Consider the following 14044-nt stretch of genomic DNA (forward strand, 5'->3'; position numbering starts at 1 on the left):
AACCATTTTCATGGTTCCATTTTCAACGAGCCTGAGCAAAATTCTCTCAACACAGATAAAATAATCCAAAAGATCCAAAATAACGAGCAACAAGAACTCATTTTTTTGTTTGTTCAATAAAATCAGGCATAATTCATCTTGCTAGTCAAAAAGTGGTCTTTTTTGCTTCTTTATTGGCTAACTTTTTTGTCACTTTAAAGCATCAGATTTTAAGGTTTTCTCTGTCATCAATTCCCGTGCATATTTTGTTCAAAATGAGCATGATACGGAGCAAACCTATAGGAAAACATCTTGAAAGCCTTAAAGTAAGACGGTGGGAAAAAATAAGAACAAAGCCAAAAGCAACCTAACATCTTTTTGTTTGCTCAATTTTGGCAAACGAACAATAAAAGAAATTAGAAACACCTCATCTGACCCTAAACATTAAGAGACATGTATTACGAATGTGTGACCGAATGTGTGCAGCTGGCGTAAGTATAAGTCGAGAGGGTCACGATATCAGTACCGCATCACTGTTCCTCAATCTGATCAGCAGAGTAGAAGCTTCCACTACACTCCCAGAAAGGGTCTGATGGGCGTAAATCTTCACCTTGGATCTTTAGTTCCGACTGGGCACGTACTCTTTATTGCAACGTAAACTAATAGCGTTTGAGCACAACTGTACACGGGCATAATTATGATCAAATAATGCCAACAACACTGATTTCCGGTGCTATAATATCACAGACCAAATATAGCCAATGTTATTGCTTGGAAGTGAGGGAGATAGTTTTGGCGTTGATTTTTCTGTGGATAAATGCCAGAAATTGGCAATAACCTCAAGTGTGTTCAGCTGTTTAAGATTCTTAATTGGATTAGCCTAGAGCATGTAAAGGTCATGAAAAGACGTCGAAAAATTAAGCAGTCGAATTGATCAGACAAGAAATTGTACATAAAGAGCAATAGGACAGAAATAATTGTTCCAAACTTTGTCTGAGAATAACTAAAAACATCCTGAGGGCAATTAGTTACATAAAGCAGAAAATTTCGTAGAAAATTCTGACAAGGAAAAATGTTCCATTGTCCACAAGATTTAAGTTATGCAACAAACAATGAATTCCTGGTTCAAATATATCTCTTGTTTACAGCATGCTGAATAAATGGATCTTTTCCGTTTGTGCCCCCCCCCTCCAGTATGTTATGCACCCCCCAGCCCCCCCCCCCCCCCCCCCCTCCATTACAGAGCACGTGTCATTACAGAGTAAGCCATTATATAAAATATGGCACATGCGTCTGGGGGTCCAAATAATATGCACCTAATAAGCTGGGGGGCGGGGGGGGGGGGGGGGGGGGCAAACGGAAAAAATCCGAATATATAAATTCGTGATTCGTACAAGCAAGTGGATTTTTAAGTAACGACCTTAATAATAGCAGCATCAAATGTTCATCATTTAAATACGCCCAAATTATAATAGTTTATGCATAAATCGATTTGAACCTGTGACGTAGCACTTTGTAGACACGAAATGTACTTCAAGTACGCTCGGCTATCATCAAAGGAATCCTGGCGCCCAATCAAGTTCGTCAGCAAGCGAAAATTATCACTCATGACCTTCTGGTTGGTGGGAAGATTGGGTTCGGCCCGTGGGCAACTATCACGGTCAAATTCCTTCAAATCAATATTTCCAAAACCGTTTTTTGAAAATTTGAGGAGCTGTAATCTGATTGGATCTGGAATTTGTTCACGTGAGAAAATCCACATTTCTTCATCGGCATTCGTTACACTTTTTTGTTCGCATGTTTTGACCACCAAAAACAGGTCGTCCAAATGAACAACGTGAAAAATGATTTGATTTGTATTTTCCGAGTGTGAGAACTGATGATTGCCGTCCTCTGATTGGTCAACTTCAGTGTCGTAAGCAGGATATCTTGTGTTAAATAAAACGAAGAATGCACCCGTTTTTTGAGCTGATTTGGAGTAAACGTGCTGTATTACCAAGGAGCTTGAATGGGTTTTTCCTTTAAAGTAAAAGGAGGAAGAGAGATTGAAGGCTAATCCTGAAACATACCAAATTTTTCTTAGAACATTTTGCTTAATATTACAGAACTTGAAATAATTTTTCAATTAGCAAATGCGTAGTAACAATGTATTTCACGTCACTAGTTTCGTGCATTTTTCGTGGGCTATTTTTTCCTTGGAGTTTTTTCCCTACCTAAAATCAGGTTTTTTCCCTACCTAAACAGCTTAAGACAAATTATTAAGAAAAATTACGGGAAAATTGAAAACTTGATCTGATGATTTGACTATGGGAAGTTTAATAATCCGTTTTGACAAAAAAGTAGGTCTTACAAATAAACCAATCTCTTTTGGACAACAATTGCAAACTACATTCAATCTGATTTTAAATTAGTTTGAAAAATTTTACAAACCTGGCGATGCTAGTTTTTAAGAGTTAATCTTGAAACATACTTAAAAACGCGTTTTTGAATATTCCTCGAAGTTTGATACTGACGTTATCGCGTTCAGAATGTCCCTGTCATTATTAAATGTGTCGTTTGTATTAAGTTTACCAGGCAAAATTCGTATAAACTGTTGTTTAAATTTTCTGAAAATGGAGAGGTCGAAAGGCTTTCGGATTCAAGGCAAAAAAACCACGCTGTAACGTTCAAGCAATTCGACAATGCAATGAAATAAGTGCTTCAAGTATGTGCTGTAGAAATAGAATTATGTGACAATGATTTTGCAAAAATTTAATGGGAGTTAATTCAATTTGTAGTCCACAATAGTAGACAGAAGCCCAGCAAACGTTAATCGCGTTGAAATTAAATGACAACAAGGAGGCTCGGTAATGTGCGTTCGCACATTAAGTTCCGACCCCGCTCATCTACATTTTTCACTTAATTGTCTACCAAATGAGGAAGAGAAAAAAAAATTAGCATATCAACATATCGTTCAACAAACTAGAAAAAGAATAAAACAGTCTACTCTAGAGGGCCTATGAGACCTGTGACTGCCATAATATGACTAACAGAAAAGTTGGCAATAAAAAACAAACAGTTACAGAAATTAATTACGACCAAATCTCCTTGTCCATTTTTTGAAAACCACTTATAACCAAATCAAAATGGCATCAGATAAAATTTTAGCTATAAAGATTAACCAGTACTTTTTGGAACAAAATATGGGACTTTTCATCAATGCGTGTTGTCAACAATTCGACTAGAAATGAGCAAAAGCGGCAAATCTTATTAAAACATTGTTTTTCTTTAAAAAAAAGAATTAAATTCGAACAGATTATAAACATTACGCATCAAATGAAATCATCGAGAAAGTCTTTTAAACCTCAATAGACATCGACTGAGGCCTTTCATTATCCAGGATATGTCATACGACTACAAAAAGAACGACAAATACGGGCAAAAACGAAAAATTTGCAGGAAAAATTATGCACGAAAACGATGTCCCCCAATCAATTAAATATAAAGCCGATCACCAAAAACAATAAAAATCTTCGTTCGAATTTTCTGCAGGTGACAACATTTGTAAATGACGCCCATTATTGTGATGCTGTGAAAAGAAAACAAAAACCTACAAAAAAGCTGCAAATTTGCAAAAATCACGAAAATTGAATTTATGAAAACTGATTGTTCCAAGAAGAAAGACAATTTGAGGAACAAAACCATTATTGAGAGCAAAATGTATTTCAAAAGATAAACGATGTGATTTGTATAGAGATGCTTAGCTACAATTTAACAGAAATAAAATTTTCTGATCTCAAAAATCAATCTCTTTTTTTATTAAAAACAAATATTTTCAAAATTCATAGCCAACAAAAGCTTTCGACTAAAAGAGTCGAAAGTTTGTCTTGCAACTACTCGGAAAATTAATTGCGACTGTTATTAACGAGACTTAATCATGAGACTATGAAACAATTTTAAATAAAAGCTGAACTAATAAGTTTCACAAACAACTTTACGAAGCCACAGTTTTGAAGCCATTAAATTTATAAGATATTAACCGCGAGAATATAACACCTTCATTTGCGTCTCCTCTGATCATTATAACATCTTTTGTAAAGCGACTATCACAAAATGACCAAAAAAGAACCACAAAAACTGAATAATATCTAAACTTCACAAAATTCTTCTGAAACAAATTGTCTAAGCCCTGATAACATCATTTAAAAAGTTTAAACAATAGAAAAATTATTGTTTGATTCAACAAAACACTAAAAAAGCTCTAAATAATGAGGTTGATAAACGAATATGATACAGCATTGTGAACTACGAAAAAACGCAAACTAGAACAGAAATGGCTAAGTTGAAGAATATTAATACCCTTTTTCTTAGAAATTTAATTCGAAAGTCAAAACAACCATTACTTATTTGGCGATACCTGTTATTTAAGTTCATTTGATTATCTACAAATGGCCACTGAGACAATTAATTACACAATATTTGGCATATGACAACAAAATTTAACAACAAATAAAGGGCAAAAATAAAAAAACTCTACCAATTTCTGCAAGAGAATGGGGTCGCAGCCCTTCAAACCATATGTTATGTAAACAAAACTTATGTTCAGTTTCAAATGTTGTAAATTTTTTTCAGTTAGATTTTTAAATAATGTGACAATTTACAAAAGAAACAAAAACAACAGCAAAAATGGGAAATTGAGCGCAAAAATCAGAAAATTTTGTATGAAAACTCTTAGTACCGAAAGAAAGAAATTCTTCTGTTAGGACAATCGGCCACAAAATTAATTTTTAATTTATAAGGAGGGATGATTGACCTGTACTTTCTGAGAATAAGCAAAATGTTGACTAAAATAATATGAAAAATTGACAATTTCAAAAAATCACAGAAATTTCCGTAAAACAAATACATTCAATAACATAAGAGACATTAGGTAACAACCGAATGAATACAAAAGGTTCAATTGCACCTCTTTAGGAAGAAATTTACATCTTCGAGTGGTTAATCTTGAAAATCAGACTGCCAAAAGAATAACAACTGAAGGCAAAAGACAAGAATTCAGTTAAACTTTACAAAAAATCTTCCTCAAAGCCATAAAAACCCTTTGGTTCTCTGAAAACAAACTGTAACTACATTCGGCCTCAAATTTAGGTAAATTGGAGCTGTCATTAATGGAGCCGTGAAAATAAAATATTGTCAGTAATTAACAATAAAAAACAAAAGCAAAATATTTTGAAAAAGACAGCATCAACATAAAAACCAAAAAGTCTCTGATTCTAAGAGTCCATGATATTATCGAACCTCTCTTTGATTTTGTCGCGCGCCCAGCAAACCAACCAAGTGTTCCAAGTATTTGCGAATTAGACCAATTGTCGAGTGGAATTCTTCAAATATTGAAAAGAAAGAAGATGAATTTTGTATAATTATCGAGTTAAATGTGCAAAAAAACGGCAAAATTTTAATTGCAGAAGACTTTCATACGGCGGCTAATTGCAACTAGCGCTCTTTCTGTCATTAGGGAGTCTGTGTTAGGGTTTCTAGGTCACTTAGTCTGGCCAGCTTTAACAAAGTGGACCAAAAAAGCATATTTTGTGCCATTTTTGATGAAAAAGTTTGAATTTTGAAAATTTTATCAAAATTTTTAGCCAAAAAAAACTTCAATCAAAGAATTCAGCAACACTATTCTATCTCTAACGGTAACAGCAACACTCTGCCGTTAAAAATTTTAACTTATTTTGAATTTTTTTAGCGAAATTGTGCCAAATTTTAGCAAAAATTACTGAAAATATGAATAAAAACAGTCAAATGTTCACAAATTTTTAAACCTCGATAACTCCCTGCAAAACACGAAAATCAAAAAAATATTTTTAATTCCGTATTCTACGCTGGACGGGCTTCTAAATGATATTACTCACAATTCTCTACGATGAAAATATCGGTCGGCCAAAATTGACTGAACAAAAAAAACCCAGTTGAGTATATAGTTCCTCCCTCCCCACTAAAGTGGGGGTCGGAACAAAAAACCATTTTTGATTGGTTTTGGAAATATTTATTCATAACGAACTTTTGATTACTGATGATCATACGTGAACATAATTTTAGTGTGGATAAAAGTTCTACAACTGAAGAAATCAAAATGAAGATTAAAGGTCCTTTTAGACATTAATAAAATGTAATTAAGTAAATCATGGCAAAAGAGACTTTTTCTAATTTTCCAATTCTTCGGGTTTTCCAACAAAATTATTTATGTTTGTTCAGCATAACATTCATTGATTTTAATGCAAACAGTATAGAGTAGAAACGCAAAATCCTTGAACTTATTTAGCACCTGACAAAATTGTTCAAATAATGAAACTATTGACTATTGAATTGAGATACGTTCAGAAATAGCGTTTTGAGCATTTAAACTGCCCAACAAAACTGGGGCGAAAAAGAGCGTTGCTTTTGTTTGAGTTAATTTTGACCCATGCCGTGAAGTTCTGGAAAAGGTGAACCAATCTGTAAAAAGATTCAAGTTTTCTACCTCTTTAATAAAAATTTCTGTTTATTTTGTAGTTTGTCTTTTCTGACAACATTTTGACATTTTGTCGAAAACTTCTGCTTCAGACTTCAACAAAGACCTTTTAAGCGGAACTAAAAATATAAAAGTGCTCAGAAAACAAAGCACCTTTTAAACTTTTCTGGAAAATGTGATAAAGTAACGTGCTATTGTTCAACAGTCATTACTCACCACTAAAACGTCTTGAAATTATTTCCATAAGGAGCTAAATAAACAAATAAACTACGACTTATCTGGTTACTACATAACCACGTTGTAAAGAGGAAGAGAGAGAACAAAAAATGTAATTTGTGCACAAGGTAAGCTTGAGGGACACTTGGCTAGAGTGAGCCTTGAGGAAAAAGAAAGAACAAGAGAATGGAATGTCAAAATTGGAGAGATTCAGACCACTTAGTGTAATGGTTAGAATGATATGATATCATAAGATGCCTATCTGTAAGAGCACAGAGCACAAAGTTAGAGAATAAAATAAAAAGATCAAGGTTTTAGAGAATTCAGTTTTTTTGTCGGATCATGTTTTGTTTTTACTACGTTATTTAGAAAAGAGACAGGCCCTTTTTGTCCCCGACAGTAAGTCAACTTGAAATTTCCAACGACTTGGGTCCCGTGCGTTTACTAACTCTGGGCAAGCAATGGGGATAAACATTTGAGAAAAAAAACTGTAAATTCCTTGCTTCTGCAAAATGGTTTGCTTCTCAATTTCCACGTCTGCATTTTGTCTTTTCAACAATTTTGTTGTCTTTGCAGTTTTTGGAAAACCATTTACTTCCAAAAATTAGAAAAAGGAAAACATATCAAATGTTAATTTTGTACACGTTTTCTAATTATCGGTTTTATTAACTTATAAAGTTGGTTCAGTAATCAAATTCACTGAAAATAACATAATTTTTCCCAATTGATCCAGGAATGGATAACACCATTTCACAATCAAACGGTCGTAGAATTGCAGCAGTTTGAAAAACAATAAAAAATACTACAGGCCTTCTTCTTAAACTCTGATTAAAGGATTTCTTCCTTTTTTGTGTATTTGGCGAAACAACGCAAAATTTTATTGGGTACATGATACATGGTGACTCTTTTTGTCCATTTTTTCCGTATCTCCTCATTTTCAGAGCTATTTTTTGGTTTTTTTCAGACCAAATTATTTTGGTCGTGCGAAAGGGTAGCGGATAAGAAATAATATAATGCCAAATTGCTCACAATTCTATTTTTATTTGCGAATATCTCATAGCGTAATGGTCCGGAGATAATTTTTTTGGAAACATTCTATTTGAAGACAGAAAAGTCGTGCAGCCTAGAGATCAGTTAGATTCCTTTTTTGAAAGAGCAGCCAGCTAACCACACAAGCAACAATTTCAAAACACTTACTGACCACAAAGTTTTAAGCAGTGATAATTATGCAAATAAAAAATTAAATAGCAAAGAAGAACATCTCTCAAAATCAACACATCAACAGCTTTTGTTGAAACAAACTAGTGACATAAATCAAAATGAAGATAGCAGAAGTCTGCCGATTTTTCAACAATTACTATACTGGCGAATTTTGTTAACAAATATTATAACATTGAATGGTTTTAAGACTAAAATTCTCTCTTTCAAACAATGTCTTTCGAATATTTTATTCAGAGAAAAAAGGAGATCAGGGCTTTGGTACACAGAAAAAACGAAAATTAAATTCGGAAAAGAACTAATTATATTCGAAAAATTAATTCCTAATGCTGAATATATCTGTTTAAAAGCTGAAAATATAGAAAAACTACAAAAACTAAACAAGTCAAGGTTGGTAAACTTTCTTAAAACTTTAATATTTTTAGAGAAGCAATATTAACAATTCACTAATAGGAGGCATCAAAGAGTTTGATTTTATTAAATTATTTGATTTTTTCATTTTTTATGATGGCTACACATTTTGATGTGGACAATCCAGGGTTGAAAATGTAAAAAACTCTCTAAGATTTAAGCAGAATTTTCCCCATCTAAAAAAGAAACGCAGATATCTTTTCTCACAACATGTCATTTTTCATTTTGCACTTACCCACATAAATTTGACTTAGCTTTGCTTAGACTTGTTGTTTACACGCCTTTAAAATTGACAAAAACTTGTTAACGAAACGTTCCAACCACAGATATTTAGGTACCAGACCACAGTAATCCAAGCAAAAAGAGAAGTAGATATCAACTTCATGAGGCGCAACCTAGCTGGGGGAGTTCTATTTGAACAGCCAACTAGTTTTTGTTCCACAGAAGATACTCCGGGAATAATCTACAGAGTTCTTCTCATTTTTTTGCTGATAACATGTCGCCATTATTGGTCGGCAAAATTATGGGAACGAATTGTTACCGTTTGACCCCTTTTAGTTCATTCAAAAATTATTTAAAGTTGGCAACAGATTCGTGGTGTCGTCTTTTTTTTAATCAAATTGAGGCTAACTTTAGCTCTCAAGCTAAGACTAAAAGGACACAGCTTGTGAGCAAAAAATTTCTCTGTTGTTGCGGCCAGCACGGAGAACGAAGTATGGTCTCAATAGAAGCAAATTATCAAAAAGATTCAAATTTGTAAAACACCAAGATCATAGCACCAAGAAAAAGGTGCCAGATATGAGTACAGAGACGATTTTTCTGACCTAAGCTCTCTCGATACAATGAAAAGGAGCGTTATTAAAAACTTGGATTGGATATGATTGGACCCATTATATGGAAGCACGCACAGAAAAAAATCATTAAATCTGCAGGTTGTCTTTTGGTATTTTTGTTCCGACCCCACTTGTGGGGGAGGAACTATACACTCAAATGGGTTTTTTTTGTTCCGTCAATTTTGGCCGATCGATATATTCATTTCAGAGAAACGTGAGTGGTATCATTAAAAAGCTGGTCCAGCGTATAATTCAAAATTAAAAAGATTTTTTTGATTTTCGTTTTTTTCGAAGAGTTATCGAGGGTCGAACTTTTGTGTGAACACGGGATATTTGTCCACTTTTAGTGTGATTTTTCTTCAAATTAAGATACTTTCAAAAAAAAGTACTTCAAACTTAAATTTCCTGCCAAAAAATGAACCAATTTCGTGTTCCTAATAGGCTAAAGGCGACAAAAAGACCAGTTCTGATCTCATAGAAAGCTTCCATATCAAAAAAAAAATTGAAAATCTTTTTGAGAGCTCTTTTTTATAAAACTTTTCTACTTTTTTGCTTTTTTAAGTCATCTAGAGACACATCACTTTTTATATCAAGGTTCCGTTAATGACAAACCTTCTTTACAGTCGAAGGAAGCCCAATGAACAAAAAAATCGTTTTTAAGGATTTGCTCATGTTTTTTCTAAATTCGACTCTGATATTTCGTAATATTAATGGAAATTTTGAATTTCTATTTAAGATTTTCTAAAAGAATTTCTATTTGAGGATTAGGTGAGCACATCTAGTGCTTTGAGTGGACAGCTAATGGCTGTTAAGACTTTAAAAAAAAGTTTTTCGAAAATTTTTTCGAACATTAACCAATCGAAAACTTATTTTCGTGAACTGTAAGTCAGTCTCTGTGATGACACCACCCTCTTTTGTCCTAATGTAACCAATTTTGATCTGGCAGGCGGATTTATCTTCTAACTTTTAGGAGTATGACTTCAATGACACAAGATTTCAAAAGTTTTAAATTTTTTTTGGATATTTCCGTATTATTGGTTACTTTTGAAATTTTATCACATCATCCAAATAGTATACACATTATCCAAATTTTATTCTAATCCCATTGGCTTGGAAAAACATTCAGTGGATCACAGATAAAGTTTTCAGTGAAAAGCTAATGGTTTAAATGGCTTCGAGATTTTCTTCTCGCACTTTTCTACTGAATTTTGAATTTCGCATGTTTCTGTTGTTGCTGTTTTCATAGTCTTATTGTGATTGCTTGTTGATTATCTATGCAAGACAAATATCTTTGTCTAGCCAACGTGTTATTTCTGGGCGTAATTATTGAATTCCGTTAAAAGCTTTTGAGTTTAATGGCTGTTAAGACTTTAAAAAAAGTTTTTCGCAATTTTTTTTAACATTAACCGTCATTAAATTTCTTCGTGGACTGTTAGTCAGTTTTAGTACTTACGGGATCCTTTTTTAATTCTAACGCAGCCAAAAATAATCTGGTTAGCGGTTTTAACTTCTACCTATTAGTTTTAAAACTTCAATGCCACTAGTTTTCAAATTTTTGTGTACTTTTTCTTTTTTTTGGATCCTTTTGATTTTTTATCACGTTATCCTAAAATTGATAGTTTCCATTAGTTTAGGGATGAAGTTCAACGGATCATACATAAAGTTTTCAGAGAAGAACTTATGATTTAAATTGCTTCGAAACTTTCTTTTGGCACTTTTCTACTGAATTTTTGGTTGTTGTCTGTCTTTGTTGCCGTTTTCACCTTCCATAAATTGCTGTAAGGTCCTATTGACCCAATATGATCAGCCAACAAAACTGTTGTCTCATGGAGGCATAATTTAGCGTATTTAGTGGATTCCGTTGACAGCGAATGAAATTAATGGCGTTGATACTACGAGTTTCTCAAAAATTTCGTGGTTCTAATGTATTAGTTCATAATTGATATTTTGAAACTATATTGATAAAAAAGAAGAATCCCATTGCTGTTAAAAATTCAGTTAATATATAAAAGTTTTTAGTGAAAAGTTCATTTTTAATGCCTTCGATACTTTTCTCGCTTAATTTTTTCCTTGAAATTGCTGTTTTTGCCTGTTTTTTTTCTTTAGGTAGCCGTAAATTGCTGACAAGTCTCTTAGGCTTGTAATTGAGGATTGAATGATTGATGTTACCCGAATCAGTTAGTCGGTTTATAGCCTTTAGTTTTTAAGTTTTTGATATACATTTTCAAACATTTTTCAAACTTTTCAAATTTTGTTGTTCTTTTCGTCAAATTGTAACTTATTTTCATCAATGCGAGGTCACATCCAATTTTTTCTATTCAAAAAAGTGACATATCTACTGATATTATTTGTCACCGAAGCTTTGTTTGTTGGACAATATGCGTTTTAATAAAGATTTTTTGAGTGGTCAATTTTTGCGACTCTTTTTCTCTTCTTTCAGAACAATCGCGTAGTAACAGATCCCAATGGGTTAGAAATGTGGCCCAAATAAATTTAATTTATCTCTTAGTATAATTCCTGCAGCTGAATTAGTAGAAATAAGAATTGAATTAAAAATACATAATATTGAGATAATAGCTAATGATTTTAATGGTAGCAATAGTTTGTGTTTTCGCAAATCGTTTCTACTTTTTAAGTTTTTTTTAGTTCGTTTCTAAGGTTTAAACTACCCAAAGACAAGGTCTTTTGGTTTTCTACTAACATTTTAGTAATTTATCAAAGATTATTTAGTTAAAAGCTAATGATTTTTAAGACTTTTGAAATTTCTTGGTACAAAAAATGTTGATTAATTTTTGAATTTCGCCTCATTGAGCGTTCTCTTTGTTGACTTATAACATAGTGTCATTAAGAAAACTTTCCGTCCGCTGTATAGTTAGGAGAAAATAAATTTGAGTAGTTAAGATTTTATCTGACTGCATTTTGACGTTGTTACTATGTGCTTTAAACTTTAGATATTCAGTTTTTGCCGTGAATTTTTTGTTTTTGCTGATTTTTTTGGTTGTTTTTTTGTCTCGTAGTCTCTTTAAGGTCATATCTCATTGGCGCTGTAATAAGGCATGGCAGTATGTAATTCAATTAGTAGATAGGTTGTGTAACGATTGTTTTAAACTCAAACATCTATTTTTGTTATTTCTTCATTTGGTTGACAATTAAGTAAAAAATGTAGATGAGCTCGGGTCGGAACATCATGTACGAACGCACATTAACGGGCCGCCTTGTTTGTTAATCCCTCAGATACCTAGATATTAACTGCATTTCTTAATGTTCCTTTAAATCATAATCATGATGGCGGACGTATCAAAGATGTTTCCGCACTTTGCAAAACCTCGAAGGTAAAAAGGGCTAACAGAAACTTGTGAGCTGTGGAGAATAACACTTACAGGTTGTTTTCAGGACAAACGGAAGTTGTTTTAATTCGATGATATCTTTATTGAGCTTCAATCTCAAAAAATTTTACTGGAAATTTTTGAGGTTTTTGAATTAACTGGATTTTAGAATGACATGGTGTTGTGCTATTGCAACTCAGAGGTTTCTCTCTCTCTCTCTCTCTCTCTCTCTCTCTCTCTCTCTCTCTCCACTTCGTGTAAAAACCATCTGTACCACCGTCAGAAGGGTTATGGCGATTCATTTTTTAGTTATCGGATTGCGTTCGTTACAGTTGCGTAAGAATTAATACCTGACGGATGCAGGATGATACTTTTCATCATAGAAACGTACACAACAAATGGAGCTTCAGTATTTTTTCACCAAGTATAACAAATTAGCAGTTGGTTCAGAACCCTATGTTGTAAGATCCATGGAACCAAACTTGTCAGCTATGACTCAAGCTCAAAGGGACTTTTTGTTACCTTAAGAAGCGTTAAAAGTGTTTAGAAAGTAAAGTACAAAAGATGTTCGTACGGTTACAATATTCAAGTATCATGGTTCTGGAGCTCAAATGTTACTACAATCCGTCACATTGAGACCACCCCATATAGGATCTTAACTAAAACTGATGTTCGCATATAAAGGCGAACAAAGACGATGAAAACCACGTTTTGGGTTTATTTATTATTATTATTATGCTAGTCTGTTTGGTCGTCAACTTACGGTCGAGTGAGGGTACAGGTTCAAAGTTAACTGCCAGACAATTTTCTGGAATCTCTTGTGAAGTTTCAATCGCGTACCACTGCCCACCAATTATCATCTCCAAGTTGGGAACTGCTCCCTGGATTATTTCTGAACATGACCCGGCAATTTGCCCGCTCAAAACTTTATTAAATGAAATCAAAATTGCTGACAAAATAAGTAGCTGAAGTTTGCTGTTCATCGTTTTTTCAAAACAAGGCTGTTCGAATTTTCAGATTTCTACGGTTCACTGCTCTGCAAGTTAAAATGACAACAAAATGGTTATGATTTATAACTTCAACGTTTATTGATCTGTGGGGTGATCTGTGTTCATTGGTTACCTATTATAACAAATATTCTAACAGCGGTTTATTTCTGAATGAACTTAGTTGTACGCCAGTCGACCGCTTCAAACTATTTTTAGATCTTTGAGTCTCAGTACTAAACGCGCAGAAGTTTTATTGGTTAGCGGAATTTGCAGGACAAATCAATCTATGCCAATAAAGCAAATAAATATTATTTGAAATGAACTTGACATTTAGACAATCAACATATCAGCCCGGTAATGGCAAACTTGTATTTAAACAATATGTCAACACAAATTTCAATGCTACGCCTAAATTTAACAACCATTCTGATGAAATTCCTCTAAGAGGAATTTTCGGGGCCTCGAGGATAGAGATGATTTATATACAGATAGCATGCCATTGACAAGAGTTTGAGAAAGTTTGATAGCAGGTCAGCCAAGTTTGGGTTTTGCAAGTGTTGAATTCGTAGCAACTAAACAAAC

At 33.4% G+C, this 14044-nt stretch overlaps 1 protein-coding gene across 1 annotated transcript; it reads right to left on the reverse strand.

Annotated features, from left to right (window-relative positions):
• Nucleotides 1-1372: 1372 nt before the first annotated feature.
• Nucleotides 1373-13648, reverse strand: LOC142338547 (uncharacterized). The gene is made up of 2 exons (XM_075388336.1): nt 13237-13648; nt 1373-2037 (listed from the first exon to the last, which is right to left on the reverse strand). Exons 1-2 carry the CDS (start codon nt 13454-13456, stop codon nt 1427-1429), a joined length of 831 nt encoding a protein of 276 aa, XP_075244451.1. The 5' UTR covers nt 13457-13648; the 3' UTR covers nt 1373-1426.
• Nucleotides 13649-14044: the final 396 nt, after the last annotated feature.

This window comes from Convolutriloba macropyga, chromosome 4 (assembly GCF_964194025.1).
Source record: "Convolutriloba macropyga chromosome 4, txConMacr16.3, whole genome shotgun sequence".
NCBI classification, from domain to species: domain Eukaryota; kingdom Metazoa; phylum Xenacoelomorpha; order Acoela; family Convolutidae; genus Convolutriloba; species Convolutriloba macropyga.

Coding starts and splice junctions, on each gene's coding strand:
- LOC142338547 (XM_075388336.1), bottom strand. CDS start 13,456: ATGAACAGCAAACTTCAGCTACTTATTTTGTCAGCAATTTTGATTTCA. Junction 2,038..13,236: donor ACCTGTACCCTCACTCGACC/GTAAGTTGACGA, acceptor GGTATGTTTCAG/GATTAGCCTTCAATCTCTCT.